The sequence below is a fragment of the Calidris pugnax genome, unplaced genomic scaffold (genome assembly GCF_001431845.1).
Source record: "Calidris pugnax isolate Ruff unplaced genomic scaffold, ASM143184v1 scaffold102, whole genome shotgun sequence".
Classification (NCBI taxonomy): Eukaryota; Metazoa; Chordata; class Aves; order Charadriiformes; family Scolopacidae; genus Calidris; species Calidris pugnax.
Window position 1 is genome coordinate 1,140,313 of NW_015090846.1, and position 27,507 is coordinate 1,167,819.

General features: G+C 45.5%; 1 protein-coding gene across 1 annotated transcript in view; it reads left to right on the forward strand.

Annotated features, from left to right (window-relative positions):
* Nucleotides 1-27,507, forward strand: part of ABL1 (ABL proto-oncogene 1, non-receptor tyrosine kinase) — a 118,352-nt gene that overhangs the window by 59,075 nt on the left and 31,770 nt on the right. The window contains exons 2-5 of the mRNA XM_014942958.1: nt 9,901-10,074; nt 10,822-11,117; nt 17,172-17,444; nt 21,198-21,282. Coding sequence (XP_014798444.1) covers nt 9,901-10,074; nt 10,822-11,117; nt 17,172-17,444; nt 21,198-21,282 — 828 coding nt within the window. The remainder of the gene's footprint in view (nt 1-9,900; nt 10,075-10,821; nt 11,118-17,171; nt 17,445-21,197; nt 21,283-27,507) is intronic.

Genomic DNA, 27,507 nt, shown 5'->3' on the forward strand with positions numbered 1-27,507 from the left:
TGCCTGCACCCAGTGCCGGGTGGTGGGTGGGCAACTGCCTCTAACGGGGGGCAGCACGGGCTCCCCAACTCGGTTGGCTTTGCTTTCTTCTTTTTCCTTTTTTTCCCCTCCTTTTTTGGTTTTTTTTCCCCCCCCCTTCCTCCTCCTCTCTCCCGCCAAAAGAGTTGGGAAGGAGGGAAAGATGGCTGGAGTTAACTCCCCGGGAGAGGAGATGCGGGGCCCCAGGATTTTCCGCCTCTCGGGCTCGCCCTTGTAATGGTTTTCAGAGCGCTGGATTTCTTAGACTTTTCCCTGGATATTTTGTTTTAGACTTTTCCCTGGATACTTTGTCTTAGACTTTCCCTGGATACTTTGTCTTAGACATTCCCTGGATATTTTGTTTAAAGACTTTTCCCTGGATATTTTGGTTTAGACGGATTTTTTTTTTTTAAGACTTTTTTTTTTTTTTAAAAAAAACCGGGAGCGCAGCAGCCGGGGCCCCGGCTGCTGCGCTCCCGGGGGGGCACGGTCCGACCCCTCCTCCATCCCAGACATGAGTTTTATCCATTCTTTGCAAAGTTTTTGCCAGGTTTGGGGAGAGATTTGGTCCTGGCCAGCTTTAGGCTAGGTTTTTGAATGTGGGGGGCGAGGGAACAGAGTGGTGTAAGCGGCACCCAGACCCCAGGTGACTTTCATTAACTGCAGTATACAAAGGGAGCGCGGCTCTACCATTTATGGTTGTAAAATGTCAAGTGATCTTATTGCCGAGCTCATAAACAAAGCCCTATCTTCAGGCCTTGGCTTTATTTATTTTATTTTATATTTTTTTTTGCCTGGAAAAGGATCTCGCTTCTTTGGGTTGTGAGAAGAGGTTGGTAAATCCAACTTCAGGCTCAGGAAGAAAGTTTAGATGAGTGCATCGGTAAAATATTTTCAGCATGCGTTAATACATAATCTCTTAGTCCGTGTTGGTTATCCCTGTGTAAGTTTCTTTGCCGCAGGCACTCATTTTGCTCAATTTTCTTGTGTGATTGCTTTTAAAAGGTGATTTTTGAGGCACAGACACGGTTGGTTGTGGGCGCTGAGATATTAAACAAATGGACTCGACTAGTTCGGATTGAAAGCCCGGGTGACAGAGGCGCTGTGCCACTTTGGGCTGAGGTTTTGCTTGTTGTGACCTTGAGCAAGTTCTTCACCCCGTTGTGGCTTCGTACCCTGTTTGTGGAGCAGCTTTTTGGGTCCCCCCCGAGTGGCCCCAGCCCCTTCCCCGCACGAGCGGGGCTGTGTCCATCCCGCCGGGGCGGTCCGGGCTTCTCCAACTTCTTTTGTGTTGCTGGATGTTGCTTCAGTAAAAATAATCCGCATGCCAGGAGGACTGGGCGAACTCGTCAAATCAGAGGCAGGAAAGGCAGCAGCTGATTTCCCGGGGCCTATCGCAAGTGGCTGTTGCTCAACTCTCGAATATTCAGTGGAGAAATGCTCCTCGGAAATTCATGGGTTAGGAATCTCAACAGCTACAAATGGCTTCTCGTGGCAAACCCATGTGAGGAAATTTCAGATCAAGAGCCCGTGCTCATCAGATGCATTTGGTGGCTCTGAAGGGTTTTTTTCTGTTGTCTAAAATCAAAGAGCAGTTTCCAGAGGACTCTTTTTTTTTATTATTTATTTAAAGTTTCAAAAACTTAATGGTGGGCGGATTGCGTACGAGTGGTTTTGATCTTTTCTACGCAACTGGATTCTTCGGTGATATTTTAGGTCTATAAACCCTCTCTGTGTCCCCTGCCCGGGTCGGGGGGGCTGTGTGGTGGGGAGCAGCTCCCGGCCCTGCTGGGCCCCTCCGTTCCGGGCCGTTGGAGCTTTCAACACAGCCCCCAGGAGAACAGGGAGAGCGTCTGGGGCCTCTCTCTCCCCCTTGCAGGAATGAAATGCTGGAGGATGATGTTACAAGGGAGTTACCCTGACTGTTTTTGCAAGTTTTCTCTTTTGTCTGTGTGTTCCAACCACTCCCCCCCTCCCCAATTCACAGGGCAGTTGCATAATAGGATTAGAGCATAGTTTGACTTGCGCCATATAGGCAGGATCGAGTTAAGAACATGATCGTTGACACAATAAATGCTGTGGTATTTCCACCTTCTGCTTCCCTGAGCCTGTGGTTGCATATTTATTTTTTATGATGGGTTGGGAAACGGGCATTGAAACAACTTCTAAACTGTCATTTATCAAAGTATCTCAGTCTAATTTCTTAGCTCAGCATGAGACAAAACCAAAGCCAGCATCCAAGCGGCACGTTAAAGGTGAAGAGATGTGGCAACTGCTATCTTAATGCTGTGACAGCTGGCTAGGACATAGACAACCCAGGACCCACAGTAATTGACTGTAGGTCTCTTGGAAAAGAGGGTGAGAAGTGAGGATCTGTACTCATCTGGAGGAGAGGGGAAAAGAAAACCCTAAAAAAGAGGCTTTTGTATTCTTTTCTAAAGCTGAAGGTCCCCACGTGGTATTCCTAGGCAGCTTTCTTATTAAAATTATTGTGACGTTGAAAGTCCTATTGAGGACTCTTCAAGAAGAGTAGTGGTGGCTTGTCCCAAACCCCTGTATTCCAAGGGCACAAGTTAAAATATTATTATTACCCTGGAGAAGATAACAGAAGATAAAAAATACATGTTTTTTACATATGGATTTGTTAATTTTGATAGCAAGCACTTCATCTTGCCGTCCTGCAAAGGCCAGACTGAGAGATGGTGAGAAGGGTACAGGCTTGTGTCAAGGGTCACAAACTGGGGACCATTGCTCCTGTGTCCCTTGGAGCAGTGTGTGACAGCCAGCCCACTCCCATGTGCATCCCACAGCCTCCTGGAACCTTCTGAAAGATTGAGGAGATGGTGGTGATACTGTTGGAGGATGTAACTCTGCTCTTGTTATCTTAGTTGTGTGGGAAGCTGTTGAGGAGATGGGGGAGAAGCTGAAAGTTTCTTTACTATATAGTAGCCTATGAAGCCTTAAACAAAACTGCTTAGAGTATGAAAGGTCCATTAGTTGTGTAGAAAACCAGTTGCAGCCAGGAGGTTAGATGCAATTTTACCTAATTCAATTTCTTCTTTTGGTTTTCAGGTGTTAACAAAAACACAACAGCGTTTGGTTGATGCAGGGGACTGTAACAAAATCAACTCTGTTGTATTTTTAAACACACTTCTTGAAAATACTACATGAAGGTTGGGTTTGATGTAAGGCTGATTTAGTCCTGCACGTGTGTAGGCGTACATGACTTTTGAACAAGTAATCAGAAATACTAATTTTTTCCATGGTGGTAGTCTTCCAAAGACTTATGTTCCTCTTTGGGGTGGCATGGGGGGGTGGCAGGTGCAGCATCCCGTTGCCCTGCACTTTGCTGTGTCCAGAGGGATTTGCCTGCTCGCTGAAGCAGTTGAGACCTTTTCTTAACTTGATCAAAACTTTGTTTAAACCGGTTCTAATGATTACTGAGATTTCATATGGATGCTTGAGCTGGCCATTTTTTGCCCTCGTTTCTATTCCCACCAGTAAATATTATTTTAAAATGTGAGAGAGATGAGTTTCTGTCATCTGCTTTCTCCTTTCTGCCTTTGCCAAACTGAATAATTCCTCACCCACTTCACACCAAGAAAGGGTAAAGAGTAGAGGGAAGAGGCACAGCACGTACTGCTGCCAATCTGATCTGGAAAACAGAACGTGTCCATGTCCCAAATAGGGGCTAAAATAGTCTTGCTGCCTTTTTGGGCTTGCTGTGCCACTGAAAGGCAGAAGCCTTGTTTAAAACCTGTCAATGTTCTCTGTAAAGCTTGAAAACTGTTCCAGTAAAGTTTAAAAACTGTTTTGGGGACACTAGTAAAGTCCGTTGTTTTCCAGCTGGAATGATTTCTGTCCTGCCAGTTGTCAGATTGTCTCTATGGTTTTTTTTTTTCTTCTTAAGCGTGTCTTGTTACAGTTAGAGTAGAGGAGCCTGGGGAGGAGCAGCAGCCTGTAGCCATCACCCCAGTCCTGGAGAGCCCTTTTTACACGTTTGGGCACGTCTTCAGCCAGACCCAAATCTGCAATGCCAGCGACTTGTCGTGCCCCGGTGTTGCTGGGATCAGCAGCAGGTCTTGGGTCAATCCCTTAGGAAGAGCGAGTGCATCAAGACAGCGTTGCTGCCTCCCCGGAAAGAGCCTTCTGTTTGTTTCCTTTCTTCCCTGGCTATTTTCTGCTCCTCACCTCTTGGCCTCTCATCTACCATTGCTCAGTAGGAGTCTTGGTTTTAAATATGTTGCCGGCTTTGTAATGGCTTCTAGTTATGTGCTTGCTCCAGTGGTTCTTGCCTGTCCCATCCTTATTAAGAAATCTGGCTGATGGTGCTTGCTTCCATTTCCCATGGGTTGTGATGGGGAAAGGATTATCATTTCATAGGAAAAGCTGTAACCGTCTTCAGACCTAACACTGATCATCCACAGAAGGGTTATATCCTTCCCTGAGCACTCTGGGGCTGCTCAGTGAAACAGGGAAATATAATAGTAAATCTTGATGAATCTTGCTCGGTGCTTTCCTTTCCTGTGGCTGAGAAAGGGGCAAACTTCACTGGGAAGTCCCCTTAGGAAGGAAACCAAAACAAAAATTGTAAAGGTAAAGCTTTCAGAAATACCCAAGTGTCACTGAAGTTCACTTGGTTCTAATTACTCTTTCCCCTTCCTCTCCCACAGGTTATAATCTAAGGTCAGGCAGAAGTTTAGTAGCAGATTTGGGAATAAAATCCAAATTTCTGCTATACCCACTATTCCGCTCCATACAGCTACAGCTGTGATTAGCTGCCTGGGGAGAGATGATATTTACCATGTCACTAAGGGGTTAGAAATGGAATAAATTCAGCAAATGAACTCGAGTGGAACCTGCAGGCTAATATAAGAGTGAACTTCCCAAAAAAACCAATCACCCCACAATGAAACAAACCAACCAACCAAAACCCAACAACAACAAGAGCCGCAGGGAGTGAATTTCCCAAAAAAGCCAATCACCCCACAATGAAACAAACCAACCAACCAAAACCCAACAACAACAAGAGCCGCAGGATGACAGAATCATCTCTTGGAGGAGCGGGAGAAGCCACATCCTCAGGGGTGCTTAGAGTTAGACAAGATAAATCTCTGCAGTTGAGTGTGAGGGCCTGTTTGTGCGTGGGCAACGTGGCAGGAGCCATGGGTGGCCTTGTTCTCTCGTGGTTGTGTTTCAGCAGACTTGGGTTTCAGTATGCTTAGAATGCCAGAAGATCCTGGTGGCCACGTGAGGAGGGGTGCCTGTGGGATGAAGGCATCTTGCTGGGGGTGGAAATTGGGTAGCACAGCTGGAGTCTGGCCCAGCACAGCAGGGAGCAGGTCTGGTTGAGAGAGGCTTGGATCTATTTTTTCAATTCTTCATCTCTGTATCAAAATACATACTATTTCAAAAGTGATTGTTTGGCCTCATGCTGGCTGTAAGAACCTGGACTTTCCAAATGCCAGGCAAGAGCAGAAGCGACCGCGATAGCTTTGTTGGAAGGTTGTATGGCCTGTGCTGAGGAGTGGGTGTCAGGAGAGACTGAGCACGATCTCACTGAAGGGATGAGTCTGAAATAAAACATGAAACTTTCATTCTTTTTGGAAAGATCTGTTTTAGAGATTTTTTTTTCTTTCTTTTTAAAAAAATCCCTATTCCATCAGGCACAGGGGATCTATGAGGGCCACAAAGGAAATACTGGGATGGAGAGGCAGCTGCTCCATCGTGTGTGCTCAGAGCTGGGAACGTTTGGATGTATTAAATTTGCATAGCTATTCTGCCATTTATCATCATTTCTTCCAGGAGAAAAGGAAAGTATAGGGAATGTAGGGAAAGGAGAAGCTTTAGATAGCATGTGCTGTATCTCCAAGAAGATTACTAGATGTGTTGTGCGCTCCCTTGCTCGAGAAGCCTCGTGGAAAAAAAATGTCAGCACAGTTTGTAAGACCACAGGATGTTTGTTTTGTAGGGAGACAGGAGGTCTCTTCCTTCCCTTGGGACTGCCCCGCAGTCAGCTGTGGATGAGCTGAGTGTAATTCTGTGCTTCTGCCTGTTTTCCAACCCTTCCCTTAAATTACCAAGGAAATTTGCTTGCGTTGGTCTAGACCAATTGTTCATATCGGAGAACTTCTTCCGCAGGCCCTATTGATTCATGACTTCGTATAAATGGTAATTAGCAGGAGATAGTTACACTTATGAAACCTTTTGGTGTGCAAATATAAATATCTCCTGGTTAAAACTTAATTTTAAGGGGGAAATAAGGACATTCTTATGGCTAATGCCTCAAAATAAAAGCTGCTGTTGCCTTATTTCAAAGTCTGCTCTGCTTTAAGAGTCGTCATTTAGTTGGTATTAGTGGAGAACTGAATTACAGCATTGCCTTGGGACTCCTCCCAGGAATCCAGGTGTCATCTGGAGCACGCTGTGATCAAAGTAATAAATTACAGTCTTGGTAGGACGCAGCAGAAGACAAAGTGGATGCGTGGAAGGAATCACACCGCAGAGATAACAGATTGAATTACGCTCCCTTCCTGCCCCGTCGCCTTGCCAGGGTACCCTCCTGTAGGTCTAGCAGCCAGGCTGATTTATTAGGAGGAATCTGGCCCACTGAAAAGCTCAGCAGTGCTGTAAAATTGTAGTTAAAACCAGCAGTAGGAGGTGAAGAAGCTGTAGCGTGTTGAAAAATACCCTCAATACGTCTGAACAGCAATCTCTGCTCTGAAGGGCTGTAATGTCTGGGCACATTTGCTGGAGAATCCCTCAGAGGGATAAATAGTGCTGACAGCCGGCTGTACATGGCTCCCAGATGGACATGTCCTGTCTGCTTCTCTCGCTTCACGGCTTTGTGTCCTGAGTCTGCTGACAGCCTCCTCTTGGGGCCCAGACCTTTAAAAGTGTGTTTTGTCACGGTCTATCAAGCTTCTGCTACACTCGGGTCACCACAACTCTGCTCTTTCCTTTATGCTCTTCTCCATGTTGACTCGGGGCCTCATCCTCTCTTTCTTGCTGCCCTTCGAGCTTCATTCAGTCATCACCTTCCCCCACCCCAGGTCTTAACTTGGGGTTCCCACCTTCTGGAAGCACCAACCCAAAGTTGGGTCGTGCACCTCCATGGGGGTGCTAGGGTAGAGCAAGGGGGGAGTCATCCTGGAGGATACAGAGGATACAAGCCCATCTGTGCGTGGCATCCTATGTATTCACTGGGGAACTTGTGTAGTTTTCCAGCTTAGCAAATTCTCATACATTTATTTAACAGCCCCGTCCTTGGGTTTGCAGGGAGTTATCACCGGGTGGGTGTTTGTAGGGATGTGATCAAACACAACCAGCCTCCCTTGACTTTCTCCCCGCAGCTCGTGGGTGTTTTTGGTGTTTGACACAGTGTTGTCTCACGGCCTTAATCGAAGCACATACATACCTTGGCATCCCTGTGCAGTGAGTCAGTCCCAGCACCGCCACGGCCCGGGCACGAGGGAGGGATTCTTGCGGAGCGCTTGGCTTTCCTCCCGCATCCCCATCCCTGGCCGTGCATGAGCCGTCCTTCGCCGGGCTGCGATCGCGCTGGAGTTGGAGGGGAGCCTGCCTTGGATTTCCTGCCTTCCTGTTGAATCAATCCCCCGTGGGGGAGGCATTTTCCTTCCTAACGGAGGTTATGGCCCGTCCCACCGCGCGGCGTGCGCTGGTTTGTACCATATTTGGGGGAGAGCATCACGGCGTGGCTCCTGGCTGGGGTTGTGTATCTGCTCCATGCAGCTCTCTGCTGTCTGTCTGTTCCAGGTGTTTACTGATGGTGTAACTCCTTGGAGTATCTCCAGTCACTGCAGCGCCCTGTGTTTGATAAGGGAGCTTAATGGGCTTGACAGGATCAAAGCGTTTTCATGGTAAAATGATTATAGCTTAATTTTCTGAAAGTGGATTTTCTGTTTCTTTTCTCATTGTCCCTCTTGAAGCAAACGCAGGCTATTAAAATGTATTCTCCTGCAGGAAACAGGAGGGGGAAGCAAGGATGTCCAGGTGCTTTAAAAAAACCACCCAAGACACCACCACATTTCTGCCTGTGGTGTGGCCAGTGGAATCGTTTAGGAAGCAGAATTATTTGACTTCTCTGATTCACTATAAAAATATATCTCCCTGCAGATATGGTTTGGCTGGGAGAACAGACCCAACAGTGTGTATATTTGCTGTTTTTCTCTCTGCCCACATACATGATCTTGCCTTTTCCAAAGAATACAGTAATACTGGTATTCATAAATAATCACCCAGAGAGCCTTTACCCAGTGGTGAGCTGACCAGTGCATGGAGGACGCCAGATTGTCTGGGGGTGAATAGTGGCACGTTCACCAGCAAAGCTTAGAAAATAATGGGATTTGTTATTGTCTGTAAGTTTGGGCTCTGGGCTTTTTTTAAGCATTTCCCCACTGGGAAATGCATTTTGGATCTGTCCCAGTCCACACTTGACTTCCATACGTTTTCTGGTGTCAATCAAGTCAGTTCTTCACTGGTTTACTGGTGCAGCTTATACTGGATTTCCAGACCCAACAAGCAATAGGGTTAAAAGCATATTTTGGCGTGATTGCATCTACCTGGCAGCCCCGTGCTCTTGACTATTGCAAGTGTAAAGAGAGAACCGCGCTCCCAGGTGACCTGATACTGTAGAAAACACTTGCCCTGGGATTTCTTCCCTCCAAAGCCCTGCCACGTTCGCCCAGGCAGGAGAGGGATTCAGCAGCGAGTGGGGGGAGCAGGCGGGGGCTGATGCTGAGTAATGAAGAGCAGTTCCGTGGCGCAAGGGGCTGGGCGCGATAACGCTGTATTTCCTGTCCCCGTAGCATCGCTGACGCCATGGGTTGTGTGCGGTGCTGTGACCTCGCTCAGCAAACTCATCCAGATGGAAAATAACCCTTCAAAAACCAAGACTGTTCACAACTTATTGCCCTGGGTTTGTGCCAGCACAGCCGGGGGATGGCACGTTGGAGTGAGGGGACACAAGAGTGTCACTGCTCCAAACTCTTGAATCATTGTCCAGAGGGGAGGGTTTGCAGGAGCGACTGCAATAAAATTCCCTGATGGACTTGGACTTGCCTGGTGCTGACTGAATATTACACACCTAATGTGCTGCAGTGTACAGAAAACTCTGGCAGTTGGTTTTTACTCACCTGTGAAGCTCAGTTTTTAGGAATTCTTTTTTCTGGAGGTGTCTCAGGGCTCCTAAAACTGTAGAAAACTCATCGTGTGAAGTAACGCTCACCTCTCTTCTGGTCTAAAGACCGACAGGCAGGAGAGAGGGTAACAAAAAAGGCCTGGCCTTATACTCAAATAAGAAGAGAAGTGATTAAAAATACTGTGAACAATGGAAGTACATACCTCGTTCTTAAATACCATGTCTTATGAATCTTGCCCTGCCTGGCTCTTTGTGCTGCACATTCTGGTGATTTCGTTTATGGGATAATTAAGGGATTTACCTTTTAAAAGTCTTGGGTTTGTTTTCAAATCTAACCATTCCAGCAGCTAGGCAGGAGCCAAAGGATTTACCAGCAGCAAATATCCTACAGGAGCAGCATTGGCTGGAGGGAAGGATTGGGGGCTGTGTGCCATGGGAGAAAGGAGTTGGGGACAGCTCAGGGACCAGGGTGTCCTGCCTATGTGGCAGGAGATCTGCATTACAGAGCCATCCATATCTGTCCCCTGATGCATGAGGAGTGCACATGTCAAGAAACAATGCAAATTACAAAATCAGAGCGCGTGGGTTAACCAGATGGCTTTTATCAGCAAAAAAATGAACCTGATTTTTCCCTTCTCTCTCTCTCTCTCTCCCTCCTCCAGAAGCCCTTCAGCGGCCGGTGTGAACCTGATTTTTCCTCTCTCTCTCTCCCCCTCCTCCAGAAGCCCTTCAGCGGCCGGTGGTGTCAGACTTTGAGCCCCAGGGTCTGAGTGAAGCAGCTCGCTGGAACTCCAAGGAAAACCTTCTGTCCTGTCCTAGTGAAAATGACCCCCATCTCTTTGTTGCACTGTATGATTTCGTGGCGAGTGGGGACAACACTCTCAGCATAACTAAAGGTAAGGCAGCTGGGCAGAGCAGCACTGGGGCTGCGTGAGGAGGCGGAGAAAGAAAAGTCACTGCGGAATAACTGACTTATACACTAAACCCTATGGAATTTTTTTTTACTGTGGGAATACTTCTTAAACAAATACAAATACTCCACAAAGTCATAACCTTTTAAAAGGTTAAAACTGTCTGAAGTTCTTGCATTGGGCAAGAAACGATTTGCCAAAACTAAGGTCTCCATTAGAAGCAAGGATTTGAACTGAGAAATTAAACAAAACTGATTTTAGAGGCTGGCCTCTATCATTTCCATAATTCTCCAAAACAGTCCCTGTATGAAAAATGACTGTACAGATACACTGATTTCTTACCCAGTCCTTCTGTTCTTTGTGTGCTCCAAGTCACATCTGCTCACCTTGCTAATTGAAATGATTTTTTTTTTATTGTTTATCCCCTCCTGTTCTCTCCATTGAGCCAACTCAGTTCAAATGAAATTTGTTGGATTTGCTTTGTAAGCTCAGGCAGTGTCAGAGCTGGTGCAGAACTGCACGAGAGCCTCACAGACTCCTGAAGCGTGTGTGTGTGACTTTATTTGGCTGTGAGGGGTCTACTCAAGCTTAAAGAAACACACATGCTCCCTGCTCAGTCAGATGCCTATTCTCATAGGCGATTATTTAATGATCTGTTAGCCAGAAAGAACCTATCTTTGTCCTCAGTTCCTTGGTTTGCCATTTCTAAATGTATTTTCTTCTTGCGCTAAGGTGAAAAGCTCCGTGTCCTGGGCTACAATCACAATGGGGAATGGTGTGAAGCCCAAACGAAGAACGGACAAGGCTGGGTACCCAGTAACTACATCACCCCAGTGAACAGTTTGGAGAAGCATTCCTGGTATCACGGACCGGTGTCACGGAACGCTGCCGAGTACCTTCTGAGCAGCGGTATCAACGGCAGCTTCCTCGTGCGGGAGAGCGAGAGCAGTCCAGGACAGAGGTCTATTTCCCTGCGGTACGAAGGAAGGGTGTACCACTACAGAATAAACACTGCCTCCGACGGAAAGGTAGGCTGCAGGCTCTCCACACCACGACAGAAAACCTTACTGGTGTGCTTTGTCCACTGACTGTACGAGGTCAAGTAGTAGGAATTTAACTGAGCAGGTCTGAACCTTGATCGCAACGTTCATCATCTCTAATTGCAATAGACTGTGGCTGCCACGTCTGTGATGAAACAGGTTCACTCCTGTAGCAAACTTCTGGTGAGGTGTGATACAGCTCAGTAGTGAAACACTTTAAAGTAGGAGACACTAAAATCACATCAGACCTGAATGTAATAAATATAATTATTAAGATATTCTGAGGATTAATTCTTGTCCCATATGTTGAAAAGATAATCTCTTCAACTCCCAAATCAGAAAAGTCAGTGCCTGTTGCTAATAATCCTGTAAATATTAGGGACAGAATGCTTTTTGAGCTATTCTGAAGTATTTTTAACTACTCTTTTGATTTCTCTACAGTATTTCAGCGTGATCCTTGGAGAAGGGTAGGCACTTTCACTTTTATATGGGCCCAGTCTCTAGTTTCTTCATTTCCCCCCCCCTAGATCATTATGTGCTGTAGCAGTGTTGCAATGCTGTGCTTTGTGGATGCTGCAGAGAAATGTTAGCATAAAAGTGTAGTTTTCCACAGATTTTTGTTTGAATTTCATGGAAACATTTCTGCTGGCATTGGATTTCGGAAAATCTTGTTTTTAACGAATCTATTTTAAGCAGTGTCTCTTTAGATCCTGTGCAGAAGTTGAAGTGTGGGTCTGGAGCATGGCTGCTGAGGCTCTTCTTGCCAGCATCTGGTAGATGGCAGATTCTGTGCCATTAAAATACTTCAAAAGGAAAAAATAAAATAAATCAAGTATAGTAGTGGCCCGCCATGGCCAATTTTCCCTTGTCCTGCGGGAGCTTTATTCTTCTTAAAGCAAAATCTTCAGTATGAAAACACAGGGAACCAATGTATAGTGTTTCGTATTTATCAGACTCATCACTCTAAAAAAACAGATTTTATTCAATAATGAAATACTTTTTGTCTGCTTTAACGAACAGGTTGTAATTGCACTCTAAAACCTTTAATAAGATAAACGGATTTTATTCAATAATGAAATACTTTTTGTCTGCTTTAACGAACAGGTTGTAATTGAGACAATTCTGGCCATGTTATTTACAGCAATGTATTTCCAAGTTACAGTATTTTGATTCTTCCTCTTTCCTCCAGTGTGGACACACTCTGTGGTTCTATCAGCACTGGGAAATGCTGACGTGCAGCATTCATGGAGGACTCCGTGGCAATCAGATATTATTCCTCCTCCTGTCTCTGTAGTTGATATTCCTTCAATTTACATTGATGCTGGCAGATGAGCAATGTTCACATGTGAACATTTTGAACCCGGGCCTCCTTCAGCTGGTGTAAATAAGCATGTGTCTGTGATGTGATAGCACGTGTTCTCCGTCCTAGTTGGAAAAGGGTTTGGCATATGAAGGCTTTCATCCCATCAGAGCTGGTTTTACCCCAAAACCAGTTCTGCAGAGCTACAGTGATGTGTTCAAGTCTGTATTGGCCGGGTTAACTGTTGATTTTCTACAAAGTTGCTTGAATTGGTGTCTTTGAGAAAAGGTGCAGGTCAGCACAATTCATAAAGCAGATCTGCAGCTGATGGTGGTTGGAAATTCAGAATTAAGAAGTGACAGTGACCAAGAGCTGTGGCTCCTGGGCTTTGGCTCTTCGTTGGAGCCAGGAGGTAGTCACAGTCCTCCCTGTGGTCATGCCAAGGGCATCCCTTCAGAAGGTGCCATTTGCCACGTCCATGCATCAGGTGCTGCAGTTTGCAGCCTGGCGTGTTAAGCCCCATCATTTTTTGATTTGTGTTAATGAGCCGGGCAGTGATTTGCAACAGCTCGGAGGCAGACGTGCTGCCCAGCTCTGCTGCTGGGCTGGGGGATGCTGCTCCCTCCCAGCACCCTGTCCCTGCGTGTCAAAGCCGAGGAGCTCGGAGGAGAGACAGCAAACACATCCCTGCTTTTCTCCCTGTGAGAGGGAGACGGCTGGAGAAGGTTCCCTCACACTGAGCCACTCGTGTCGCACTCTATTACCTGTTTCGCAGCAGAGCGAAGGAAAGCTCTTACCTTCAACTCCCTGAGCACCTGGGGCCTTCCCAGCCTGCTGGATCATTACTCAGCCTGTCCAGGGAGTTTAATATCTGCGAGTGCCATAGTAAGGATGAATGGCTTTGGTGGAATCATATCCTGAGACTGAAAGAACACACTATCAGGAGAAAGAGGTATTGGAGAACCGCGTTGGAGAACCAAACAGCTGCTGTTTGGTGTGGAGGTGTGCCGTGCATCGCACAGCCCCTCCCAGGCTTTTTCCATGGCAAAAATGGAAGGTACTAGGAAGAGATTGAAGATGTGTATGTCTTAATTTTAGCACCGTATTGGGGTTCAACAAATTTAAAAAAACCCACAAACCTTAAGGAATTGTTTTCTTGATTTCTGAGTTTAATGAGTCATATTCTTCTGGACCACCTTTTAATGGTTTTTTGGGGGTTTTTTTGTGTGGTTTTTTTTTTTTTTTTTAAAGGTATTAAAAGCGACCTTTCTTGATTTGGCTGGCGCAATGCTGCTACTCATCTAGTAAACCACGTCCGTGGTCCAGAGAACTTGGTTTTCCTCACTTGATAGTACTTGAGGCAAAGCCTCCTATTGAGTAACCTGACTGAACAAACGGCATTGTCCAGCCAGTTCTTCAAATCCTGCTGTCCTCAGCATTAAGGACACAGGACAGGACACATGTCCTCTTGGAGCCTCCAGTGGCTGAACCGGATGCAGATTTCCTCCTTTATCAAAGATCCTCACGGATTTTTTTGTGTGTGTTGATGTTCAGTTTTATCTGCTGACTGGGGAGGGGGAATCCCATCAGGATAAGGATGCACTGGAGGTTATTGTGGGCCAGTTTTACCTTATAAAATATACTAGTCAGGAAAAAGAGATGTGGTCTCTTTTGGCCACACAAGCTGCGGATGTGTGGCCAACTTGTACCAGCAGAGCCCCTTGGAACAGGTCCAGTGTTACAGTCTGACTGACAGCGTACAAAAATTGCCCAAATAATGTGTCAACAACGTAGCTGGGAAGCAAACTCTCCGAGTCCCACCGCAGCCTCGTGTGCTGCAGAAACGCTGCCCGTTACCTCTGTTTGAGCACAGTCAGCAGCACCAGCCTGTTTTCTTGGGGGAAATTATCCAAAAACCAGGTCGAGTTCAGGCTTGGTAATGGGGGTCAGCGGAGAAGGGAGGTTGCAGTGAACAGTCAGTGTGTTTGTGACTGGCTGGGCTGCGCCGGCAGCGTGCCGTGCATAGCTGCTCCTTGCTCCATCTTCCTGGGATACATGCTTCACATTCCAGATGAAGATTTAAACCCAGCATAACTCTGATTTCCAGTAGTGCTACTGGGAAGTAAGGCCTTCAGAAGTCAATGTTGAGATGTAATCACGGAGAGGTTAAAAAAACTCTGCCTACAAAGTGAGCACATGTAGTGGGCGGAGGTGTTGGCTTTATTTTTTCATGTAAATGGCAAAATTCATGTGTGTTAAGGCATAGAGTGTTGTCCTGTGGCCTAGACAGAGTTATCCTGAGTCTGTTCCCCATTCTGCCATGGATTTGCTGTGAAACCTTTGGCCATTTTTTAAATTTCTTTCTCCATCTCTAACTAGATCCTATAGTCTGTCACACAAAATAGAGATATCTCTAGTTTCCATGAGATTTGAGATTCTGATATATAAGCCATCATAAAAGCATGGGCAGCTTCCTTCTCCGTACTCCTCTAATACTTCCAAGTGATCCTGGAGTTCAGTGTAGTTTTCTACACCCGTGCTTTTCTATTTTAATCCATGTGAAGTGCTCGAACCACTGCTGGTGCTACCAGTCGTTCCCAAACAGGTATGGCTTGTTTTAAATTGTGATTATACTGGCTAATGCTTGGTGGTCCAAGCCATGCAGCTCTAAAAGCCTCTTATATTGTCACTTCTATGTTCTCAGAACATCTGTTTTTAAGGTGATTTCACCTCTTTGACCATGAAAGGTGTCTTTTGTTTGTTTGTTTTTAATCATAGTGTTGAAATGAGATTTGGTCCAGTTACTTTACCAAAAAAATATCCGACTCATTTTGGTAAAGGGTTGAGAACGTGCTCTCCAGGAGGCTGCCTTTATTTTCTGGAGATAATGTTTCCATAGGAGTTATTTTAACTCCTGTGTAGCAAAAGTAAAACAAGAGTGAAGGGAAAGTAGATTTCTCCATCCCAGGGTGTAAAACCTTCCGCCCTGAATGCCCTTGAGCATCCAAACATGTGTGTGTTGTCACCAGAGTAGTTAATGGCATGGTTTTAGCTCAAGTGGCTTATGGACAGGTTGACCACTGTGCGTCTCCCACTCCCCCAAGCCCAGGTGCTATTGCCACTAGAGGAAATGCCATTTTAACCAGAGGTTATGATTTCCCAACACTGGAAGGGCAGGTTTCTACAGCATGGCTAACTTTTTTTGGATGCTAAATGCTATGGAGCATTCACTTCCCAAAAAACTTCCAGGGAGCATCATTCTGTTGCAAGGTCCATAGCTTGAAAGCCAACAGCCACCCTGTGCCTTGCAGTAGTGAAACCTTCACGTCTGAGTTTGTTTTCCCCTTTCTGGGTTACACAGTGTCCCCAAGCTGAGCATTTTACCTTCCTGCAGCTCTTTCAAATAAGTCCATGACATACACAGATTGGCAGGTTTTTCCAATTCTGACTGTAGTAGTTACCACACATACACAAGCACGCGTCTCATCTTCATAAACTTAAGTAGGGATTTGGACAAGCAGGATGCTGAGGAGATGAGGCACTTTCATTTACTGGAGCTTCACAGATGCATTTTCTTTTTCCATTCAAAAATTCTGTCTACCAGAATTCGACCCCAAGTCTGGGATTTTTGGGTGCCTGGCAGCCCTGTCAACTTCCCGGCCTCCCGAAATCCCAGACAGATGGGCACTGCACGTGCACAGGCTGCTGAGAGAACATCCAGTGAGTCAGAAGCATTTGGGAAGTTTGTTCATAGGTATTGGCATGTCATGTGCACAGCAGGACCAGTGCCTTGCACTCGTTTCACAGTGGACTGGGCAGAAATCTGGGTGACTGCCACGGTCCTGCTCTTCCTGTGAGGTTGTCCCTCCCCAGACCTTCATCCTTTGTGAGAAATGGGGCTCTTCCACCTTCTGTGTGCTGTGTCCAGCATAGGCTGTTTGCACTCCGATACAAAGATTTCTCCTTCAGGTGTTACCAGCATCCCTTTTTAAAAATTAAATTTCTAGCTTTTGTCACCTTGCCCAGCAGAAGACTGGGCTTGAGTGTGAAAACTGGAAATAGAAAGCTCTGGTGGCAGGGAGCCGTCACTTCTCCGTTATCTTTAGTAGGCTTTTAGGCTTAAAATGGATCTTCTGTATAAATGCTAAAAAAGGTAACAAATACAGGTTATCGTGCCTCACAGCAGGTTTTCAGTCAGTGGTAATGATTTTACTTCTGTGTTATTGATTGGTGTCCGTCACGGGAATGGAGCAGACCAACTGCCCAACTTCATCCAAAACACTCTGCAGAAGCTTAGGCCAGCGGCAGGGAAGCCACTGTGATAATTCAAGGAGGATTCAGGCAGGTGAAAATGTCATAATCCCAATAGTAATAATGGAATCAAGACACCGAGGTTGACAACCCCCTGGTCTCCAGGAAATGTCCCACAGTCTTGACTGACCAGCCTTTCGAAAAAAGACATTTCAAGCAACAGCATGCCACTCTGATGCTATTTGCAGTCATGCCTTCCATGTTTTTTCAACGAAGTGCATGTATTTTCTCCTGAAACCATGCATTTCCCATGTAAGCGTTGGTTGTTCTTAGCTGAGAGCTAGCTATGGAGCTTGTGGAGCTCACAGTCCTGCAGCTCGAGTAGGAGCAATACAACACTTTGCTTTCACGGTTTTCTAATGTATCTTCTACGTATGAATGCTCTGATGGGCGTCATGTGAACGAGCTTTCTCCTTCTTTCTGCTCCCTAGCTGTATGTCTCTTCAGAGAGTCGCTTCAACACCTTGGCAGAGTTGGTCCATCATCATTCCACTGTTGCAGATGGGCTCATCACCACCTTGCACTACCCGGCGCCCAAACGCAATAAGCCCACCATTTATGGTGTGTCTCCCAACTACGACAAATGGGAGATAGAGAGAACTGACATCACCATGAAGCACAAGCTCGGTGGAGGGCAGTACGGAGAGGTCTACGAAGGAGTCTGGAAGAAGTACAACCTTACAGTGGCTGTGAAGACTCTTAAGGTAGGACTCGAGACTCTGAGCATTCCTATTAATCACCTTTCAGCAGGAACGGGGTTCAGGCTGGCTGCCTGCCCTCAGCCCTGGCTACACAGTTTGGCCCTTCCCTTCCGTGCTGCAGAATTGGAATAGAGTATTTTTGGAAGAGCTTGATCCCGTTATGGGTTTATGCGATACCTGAAACGCTTGTATCTAAACAAAGGAGGATGTTAACAGTGCCATTTTTACTTTAGAACAGGTGAAACCTTAGAAAAGTAAATAGTGCCGTGGTGTCTCACGTTCAGGGTGTGGTGAAGGTGAGCTGTTCACGGATGAACACACTAGCACAAGCTGGTGTATTAAGGAAAATTGTGGATTGTGAGTCAGTCAACACAAAATTCAAAGGCTTTGCTTCAGGGAGGCTTTACATGTTTTGATTTTCTGTCTTATGTGGCGTCTTTCCCAAAGGGCAAGCTCCCTGTATACCTGGAAGTCTTAAGCAACTGTTCACAGCTGCTTTTTATCAAAAGATACAAGAGGAGGAAAAAGTGTATCCAAGCTAAAATATATTAAAATTCGTAAGTGGCTTTAATGAGGAACTGGATAATCAGTTCTGTTTCTGGCTCTGCTTCGTGATTACTGTGTCTTGGTTTCCTTGTCTCTTGAAATGCAAATAATGCTCTGTAAGTTCATAAGGTCATTGCTTAATTCATTTATGTTTATAAAAATGTCTTGAGATCTTCTGGCACCATCCACACACATTGCATTTGATTGCTTAATAGGAGTTTATGCTAACTTGACACCGTGTTCTCTCTCCTCCGATGGGGCTGTGGTTTGGTCTTGCAGAAACAAACAGAACGGGGTTTATTGTTTGTTTCTTTTCATTTTTTTGCAATGGAAATTCTGAAGTGGAGAGAACCAAGTAGATGCTTTAGTGTCAGGGGAAGAACATTTCCTTGATTTGGGGAAAATATTTCCTCCTTGCTCTCTGAGCGGCGGCTACCTCGGTATTTCAGGGTTGCTATGGTTGCAGAAAGTATTTTTTCATTTTGGCCTTCTCTGTACTCTGGAGATTCCTGTCGCTGCTCCCCGGCGGAGCAGAGCCCAGCGCTGGGTTGCACAGGGAGCGAGTGACACCTAGTGTTGTCCCTGCTTGGAGCCAGAGCTGGGGACCATGGGGCTGACTCCAGATCATTGCGATGCTGGTGGAACTGGGATGGGACCAGAGTGAACAAAATGCCTCTTTATCACCAACAGGAGAGACTAGTTGTTTCTAGGAACGTTGACTTTTCTAACATCTCATCTCCTTCCCTGCTTCTGGTTGCGGTGTGAGGGTACTCAACATCTTCAGATCTCTCATTTTGCTCCAAACTGCAGTGGTTGCTTTCATTCCCTTCCCTCTGAAGCCCATCAACAAAAGCAAATTGCATCGTACGCCATAAAATCTGTTTGTGCATAAGAAGAAACCTTAATACAACCCATGACTGTTTCAAATATATCAAATAAATATTTAATGAAACATGACTAAAAGTGGTTCATAATGTAGTATGAAGCAGCATGTTCCACTAGGGAATGTAAGAATAACCAAAAAGAGAGTTGAGAAACACTTCAACCTGCAATTATGCGCACTAAACCCATCCTTAAAAGCAAATTTATAATCCACCGTCCTTAAATCCATCAGTCTAGTGCCTGACAGGTGGGATTATAGCTTTCTTCAAAGTTTTGGGAAACATTTTTAAATCACGTTTATATCCCAGTTCGACTGGGGAAAACAAGCCCTCCGCAGCTCCTGCACTAACGTTCAAATGACTCATTTTATTTTCCTCTGAGAGGATATTTTTCAGAACTTTTTATGGTTCTTCTTGTTCCTTCCCCATCTAATCCAGATATCTCTGTAAGAGAGATACAGGGGAGGGGAAACTAAACGAGAAAAAAAAAAAATAAATGGTTCCAACTTCTTTTTGAAGAGCGATGCTTGCAAACACCCGTTTGTTGTTGGGTTTTGTATCAATGTCTAAACACAGCTCAGAGCTGGTGCAAAACACACTACGTCATGCAAGAAGGCAGTCGGAGCAGCACACACTGTTCCTCAGCTGTGTTTTAACTGGGAGGTGCTGGACAACGTTTCAGTGCTTAGATGTTTGCCATTAAAATACACCATTGGATCTATGAGTGCCCGGGAGTGGGTCGCTGGACCCAGCTCATCCTGCTGTGACGGTGGCCACGGCTTCCTCCCCGGTGAGGGCCATTTAGTGGTTGAGCTGATCATCTCAGCACATTTCTTACTGCACACCCCCAGCCTTCATCTGTTAGGACTGCCTCTTCTTTTTCCTTTTATTTTTTTCCCCCAGCAGAGAAGCCTGTGTTTTAAACTGGGCAACATGCAGCCCTGGTGTCCCTCAATGCCGTGGCACGGTCCTGTGCTCTGTGAGGAAAATATCATGTAGCCAGAATTGTTTTATTTCTTCCCTGGTTTTATAGAGTGGAAGATAGAAGCTGATTAAGCTTGGTCCTTTGCCTGGGATCAGATTTTCAGAGAAATCATTGTAACAGTAGCTCTCTGTATGTGTCCTTCCTATTAATTTGGCCACTGAGAGGTAAGAGATTTAGAACTGTGGAATGGCTCTGCAGAGGAGCAACCTTTTGGAGTTTGCATAAGATAAATGTGCATTTTGGGTAATTTTGCAACCTGGATTATTAACCCAGTCTCCTTTGCCAAAGAAAACAGTTTAAGGTTCTGCTCAGGAGGACCTTTGGGCTATTAGCTTTGACAGAGCATGTTCAGCAAATCACAGCTGCCAATCAAGCTAATTGGCAACGAATAGTAAATGATTGAATGAAACTGTTTGAAAAAGGTTCTCCCTCCTCGCTGCAAAGCAGAGAGCTGCCTGGATCTTACAGTGACAGCCCACTGTTATCATTCTCACCAGCAGCAGTAAATCCTTTCCAATCCTTCCTTAAAACACTTTGTCCATGTAGCCTGTCAACATTAATCCACCAATGGAAAAAAAAATATGGATATAGAAAGAAACATTGCTTGAGGAATAGATCTGTATTTTTTTTACACCACTTTGAAATGACCTTCCGGCCATTTGGGGCGTATTTGCTTCAGAAAATATGTCTTTTTGAGCAAGATTGTATCTTCCTGGGTTTTGTGTTGTGCCAAGCAACTCCGTGGCGTTCAACAAATAGGTAGTGACACGTCTGCCCAGAACGGTTACGTCACGGGTCAGGCTCTAAATGCCAGAAATGAAATCTGTGAAACCCCGGGCTCTCGGTGATGGGGTGGCTGCCCCCCGTCACGGCCCCCCCTTCGGAAAGTGAGGATTTCTTGTTCCTGCCCAGTGAAACTGGGGGCCCACGTTTCAGCAGCTCCTCAGATTGCGGCGTTACCCTTCCTTTTATGCTCGTTCTTGTTTCTTTTCTTTTCTGTACTTTTTATTTCATGTTATCTTCTTTTTTTTCTGTTAGGAACAAGCACATTTTTCCTTTTCAACTCGAGTGATCCTGTGAGAGGCCCTTCACAAAAGGGATATGGATTTTCTTGCCCCAAAAAGCTCTGTTAGAATAAGAATGATAAAAATATATTTTTTAAAAAATCCTATAAGAATCACAACGTTCCTAACTCCTTGGCATTGTGATGTGGCTACAGGGAAAAATTACCTTAAAAGAACTCTGGCTTATGTTGTCAGTTTTCGGTTCTTTTTGTGTCCTGGTATAAAAATCTCTTCCTCCTTTGTGTGCTATCCTTGCCAAAGCTTTACCATTGTTCTGCAGGAGGATACCATGGAGGTGGAAGAGTTCTTGAAAGAAGCTGCAGTAATGAAGGAGATCAAGCATCCGAACTTGGTGCAATTATTAGGTAAGTGATAAATACCAAGCAGAGGGATTTGGACTAAACCCTTGTGCAGTGATATGGATGTTAAGGAGCAGATAAGCTGCTTACCATACCAAGGCTTTAAATACAGACACTTATTGTCTGGCAAAATTCACAATTTGTACTACTAATACATGATTTTTAATGATCTCGTCTCCCTAATGTTTAACTTGCCAGAGCCTGAAGCAGGAAATTAACCAACGTTCATCATCTCTAATTGCAATAGACTGTGGCTGCCACGTCTGTGATGAAACAGGTTCACTCCTGTAGCAAACTGCTGGTGAGGTGTGATACAGCTCAGTAGTGAAACACTTTAAAGTAGGAGACACTAAAATCACATCAGACCTGAATGTAATAAATATCATTATTAAGATATTCTGAGGATTAATTCTTGTCCCATATGTTGAAAAGATAATCTCTTCAACTCCCAAATCAGAAAAGTCAGTGCCTGTTGCTAATAATCCTGTAAATATTAGGGACAGAATGCTTTTTGAGCTATTCTGAAGTATTTTTAACTACTCTTTTGATTTCTCTACAGTATTTCAGCGTGATCCTTGGAGAAGGGTAGGCACTTTCACTTTTATATGGGCCCAGTCTCTAGTTTCTTCATTTCCCCCCCCCTAGATCATTATGTGCTGTAGCAGTGTTGCAATGCTGTGCTTTGTGGATGCTGCAGAGAAATGTTAGCATAAAAGTGTAGTTTTCCACAGATTTTTGTTTGAATTTCATGGAAACATTTCTGCTGGCATTGGATTTCGGAAAATCTTGTTTTTAACGAATCTATTTTAAGCAGTGTCTCTTTAGATCCTGTGCAGAAGTTGAAGTGTGGGTCTGGAGCATGGCTGCTGAGGCTCTTCTTGCCAGCATCTGGTAGATGGCAGATTCTGTGCCATTAAAATACTTCAAAAGGAAAAAATAAAATAAATCAAGTATAGTAGTGGCCCGCCATGGCCAATTTTCCCTTGTCCTGCGGGAGCTTTATTCTTCTTAAAGCAAAATCTTCAGTATGAAAACACAGGGAACCAATGTATAGTGTTTCGTATTTATCAGACTCAGCACTCTAAAACCTTTAATAAGATAAACGGATTTTATTCAATAATGAAATACTTTTTGTCTGCTTTAACGAACAGGTTGTAATTGAGACAATTCTGGCCATGTTATTTACAGCAATGTATTTCCAAGTATTACAGTATTTTGATTCTTCCTCTTTCCTCCAGTGTGGACACACTCTGTGGTTCTATCAGCACTGGGAAATGCTGACGTGCAGCATTCATGGAGGACTCCGTGGCAATCAGATATTATTCCTCCTCCTGTCTCTGTAGTTGATATTCCTTCAATTTACATTGATGCTGGCAGATGAGCAATGTTCACATATGAACATTTTGAACCCGGGCCTCCTTCAGCTGGTGTAAATAAGCATGTGTCTGTGATGTGATAGCACGTGTTCTCCGTCCTAGTTGGAAAAGGGTTTGGCATATGAAGGCTTTCATCCCATCAGAGCTGGTTTTACCCCAAAACCAGTTCTGCAGAGCTACAGTGATGTGTTCAAGTCTGTATTGGCCGGGTTAACTGTTGATTTTCTACAAAGTTGCTTGAATTGGTGTCTTTGAGAAAAGGTGCAGGTCAGCACAATTCATAAAGCAGATCTGCAGCTGATGGTGGTTGGAAATTCAGAATTAAGAAGTGACAGTGACCAAGAGCTGTGGCTCCTGGGCTTTGGCTCTTCGTTGGAGCCAGGAGGTAGTCACAGTCCTCCCTGTGGTCATGCCAAGGGCATCCCTTCAGAAGGTGCCATTTGCCACGTCCATGCATCAGGTGCTGCAGTTTGCAGCCTGGCGTGTTAAGCCCCATCATTTTTTGATTTGTGTTAATGAGCCGGGCAGTGATTTGCAACAGCTCGGAGGCAGACGTGCTGCCCAGCTCTGCTGCTGGGCTGGGGGATGCTGCTCCCTCCCAGCACCCTGTCCCTGCGTGTCAAAGCCGAGGAGCTCGGAGGAGAGACAGCAAACACATCCCTGCTTTTCTCCCTGTGAGAGGGAGACGGCTGGAGAAGGTTCCCTCACACTGAGCCACTCGTGTCGCACTCTATTACCTGTTTCGCAGCAGAGCGAAGGAAAGCTCTTACCTTCAACTCCCTGAGCACCTGGGGCCTTCCCAGCCTGCTGGATCATTACTCAGCCTGTCCAGGGAGTTTAATATCTGCGAGTGCCATAGTAAGGATGAATGGCTTTGGTGGAATCGTATCCTGAGACTGAAAGAACACACTATCAGGAGAAAGAGGTATTGGAGAACCGCGTGGAACAACCGCTGCTGGGTGTGGAGGTGTGCCGTGCATCGCACAGCCTCTCCCAGGCTTTTTCCATGGCAAAAATGGAAGGTACTAGGAAGAGATTAAAGATGTGTATGTCTTAATTTTAGCACCGTATTGGGGTTCAACAAATTTAAAAAAACCCACAAACCTTAAGGAATTGTTTTCTTGATTTCTGAGTTTAATGAGTCATATTCTTCTGGACCACCTTTTAATGGTTTTTTGGGGGTTTTTTTGTGCATTTATGGAGTCCTGCATCTCTGAAGACTCCATGAGCTCATACCCCAAAAAAAGTTCTTCCTTTGCATCCCCACTTCACCCCACAAATGGGCCACGAGAAGAGTGTTGGTGACATGAATGCCATGCACCTGCTCCATTAACATGACCCATCCTGACTGGTTTTGTGTCTGTTGACTCTACCTCCCTTCTCTCATCCCTCAGCAGGAAAAAGAGATGTGGTCTCTTTTGGCCACACAAGCTGCGGATGTGTGGCCAACTTGTACCAGCAGAGCCCCTTGGAACAGGTCCAGTGTTACAGTCTGACTGACAGCGTACAAAAATTGCCCAAATAATGTGTCAACAACGTAGCTGGGAAGCAAACTCTCCGAGTCCCACCGCAGCCTCGTGTGCTGCAGAAACGCTGCCCGTTACCTCTGTTTGAGCACAGTCAGCAGCACCAGCCTGTTTTCTTGGGGGAAATTATCCAAAAACCAGGTCGAGTTCAGGCTTGGTAATGGGGGTCAGCGGAGAAGGGAGGTTGCAGTGAACAGTCAGTGTGTTTGTGACTGGCTGGGCTGCGCCGGCAGCGTGCCGTGCATAGCTGCTCCTTGCTCCATCTTCCTGGGATACATGCTTCACATTCCAGATGAAGATTTAAACCCAGCATAACTCTGATTTCCAGTAGTGCTACTGGGAAGTAAGGCCTTCAGAAGTCAATGTTGAGATGTAATCACGGAGAGGTTAAAAAAACTCTGCCTACAAAGTGAGCACATGTAGTGGGCGGAGGTGTTGGCTTTATTTTTTCATGTAAATGGCAAAATTCATGTGTGTTAAGGCATAGAGTGTTGTCCTGTGGCCTAGACAGAGTTATCCTGAGTCTGTTCCCCATTCTGCCATGGATTTGCTGTGAAACCTTTGGCCATTTTTTAAATTTCTTTCTCCATCTCTAACTAGATCCTATAGTCTGTCACACAAAATAGAGATATCTCTAGTTTCCATGAGATTTGAGATTCTGATATATAAGCCATCATAAAAGCATGGGCAGCTTCCTTCTCCGTACTCCTCTAATACTTCCAAGTGATCCTGGAGTTCAGTGTAGTTTTCTACACCCGTGCTTTTCTATTTTAATCCATGTGAAGTGCTTGAACCACTGCTGGTGCTACCAGTCGTTCCCAAACAGGTATGGCTTGTTTTAAATTGTGATTATACTGGCTAATGCTTGGTGGTCCAAGCCATGCAGCTCTAAAAGCCTCTTATATTGTCACTTCTATGTTCTCAGAACATCTGTTTTTAAGGTGATTTCACCTCTTTGACCATGAAAGGTGTCTTTTGTTTGTTTGTTTTTAATCATAGTGTTGAAATGAGATTTGGTCCAGTTACTTTACCAAAAAAATATCCGACTCATTTTGGTAAAGGGTTGAGAACGTGCTCTCCAGGAGGCTGCCTTTATTTTCTGGAGATAATGTTTCCATAGGAGTTATTTTAACTCCTGTGTAGCAAAAGTAAAACAAGAGTGAAGGGAAAGTAGATTTCTCCATCCCAGGGTGTAAAACCTTCCGCCCTGAATGCCCTTGAGCATCCAAACATGTGTGTGTTGTCACCAGAGTAGTTAATGGCATGGTTTTAGCTCAAGTGGCTTATGGACAGGTTGACCACTGTGCGTCTCCCACTCCCCCAAGCCCAGGTGCTATTGCCACTAGAGGAAATGCCATTTTAACCAGAGGTTATGATTTCCCAACACTGGAAGGGCAGGTTTCTACAGCATGGCTAACTTTTTTTGGATGCTAAATGCTATGGAGCATTCACTTCCCAAAAAACTTCCAGGGAGCATCATTCTGTTGCAAGGTCCATAGCTTGAAAGCCAACAGCCACCCTGTGCCTTGCAGTAGTGAAACCTTCACGTCTGAGTTTGTTTTCCCCTTTCTGGGTTACACAGTGTCCCCAAGCTGAGCATTTTACCTTCCTGCAGCTCTTTCAAATAAGTCCATGACATACACAGATTGGCAGGTTTTTCCAATTCTGACTGTAGTAGTTACCACACATACACAAGCACGCGTCTCATCTTCATAAACTTAAGTAGGGATTTGGACAAGCAGGATGCTGAGGAGATGAGGCACTTTCATTTACTGGAGCTTCACAGATGCATTTTCTTTTTCCATTCAAAAATTCTGTCTACCAGAATTCGACCCCAAGTCTGGGATTTTTGGGTGCCTGGCAGCCCTGTCAACTTCCCGGCCTCCCGAAATCCCAGACAGATGGGCACTGCACGTGCACAGGCTGCTGAGAGAACATCCAGTGAGTCAGAAGCATTTGGGAAGTTTGTTCATAGGTATTGGCATGTCATGTGCACAGCAGGACCAGTGCCTTGCACTCGTTTCACAGTGGACTGGGCAGAAATCTGGGTGACTGCCACGGTCCTGCTCTTCCTGTGAGGTTGTCCCTCCCCAGACCTTCATCCTTTGTGAGAAATGGGGCTCTTCCACCTTCTGTGTGCTGTGTCCAGCATAGGCTGTTTGCACTCCGATACAAAGATTTCTCCTTCAGGTGTTACCAGCATCCCTTTTTAAAAATTAAATTTCTAGCTTTTGTCACCTTGCCCAGCAGAAGACTGGGCTTGAGTGTGAAAACTGGAAATAGAAAGCTCTGGTGGCAGGGAGCCGTCACTTCTCCGTTATCTTTAGTAGGCTTTTAGGCTTAAAATGGATCTTCTGTATAAATGCTAAAAAAGGTAACAAATACAGGTTATCGTGCCTCACAGCAGGTTTTCAGTCAGTGGTAATGATTTTACTTCTGTGTTATTGATTGGTGTCCGTCACGGGAATGGAGCAGACCAACTGCCCAACTTCATCCAAAACACTCTGCAGAAGCTTAGGCCAGCGGCAGGGAAGCCACTGTGATAATTCAAGGAGGATTCAGGCAGGTGAAAATGTCATAATCCCAATAGTAATAATGGAATCAAGACACCGAGGTTGACAACCCCCTGGTCTCCAGGAAATGTCCCACAGTCTTGACTGACCAGCCTTTCGAAAAAAGACATTTCAAGCAACAGCATGCCACTCTGATGCTATTTGCAGTCATGCCTTCCATGTTTTTTCAACGAAGTGCATGTATTTTCTCCTGAAACCATGCATTTCCCATGTAAGCGTTGGTTGTTCTTAGCTGAGAGCTAGCTATGGAGCTTGTGGAGCTCACAGTCCTGCAGCTCGAGTAGGAGCAATACAACACTTTGCTTTCACGGTTTTCTAATGTATCTTCTACGTATGAATGCTCTGATGGGCGTCATGTGAACGAGCTTTCTCCTTCTTTCTGCTCCCTAGCTGTATGTCTCTTCAGAGAGTCGCTTCAACACCTTGGCAGAGTTGGTCCATCATCATTCCACTGTTGCAGATGGGCTCATCACCACCTTGCACTACCCGGCGCCCAAACGCAATAAGCCCACCATTTATGGTGTGTCTCCCAACTACGACAAATGGGAGATAGAGAGAACTGACATCACCATGAAGCACAAGCTCGGTGGAGGGCAGTACGGAGAGGTCTACGAAGGAGTCTGGAAGAAGTACAACCTTACAGTGGCTGTGAAGACTCTTAAGGTAGGACTCGAGACTCTGAGCATTCCTATTAATCACCTTTCAGCAGGAACGGGGTTCAGGCTGGCTGCCTGCCCTCAGCCCTGGCTACACAGT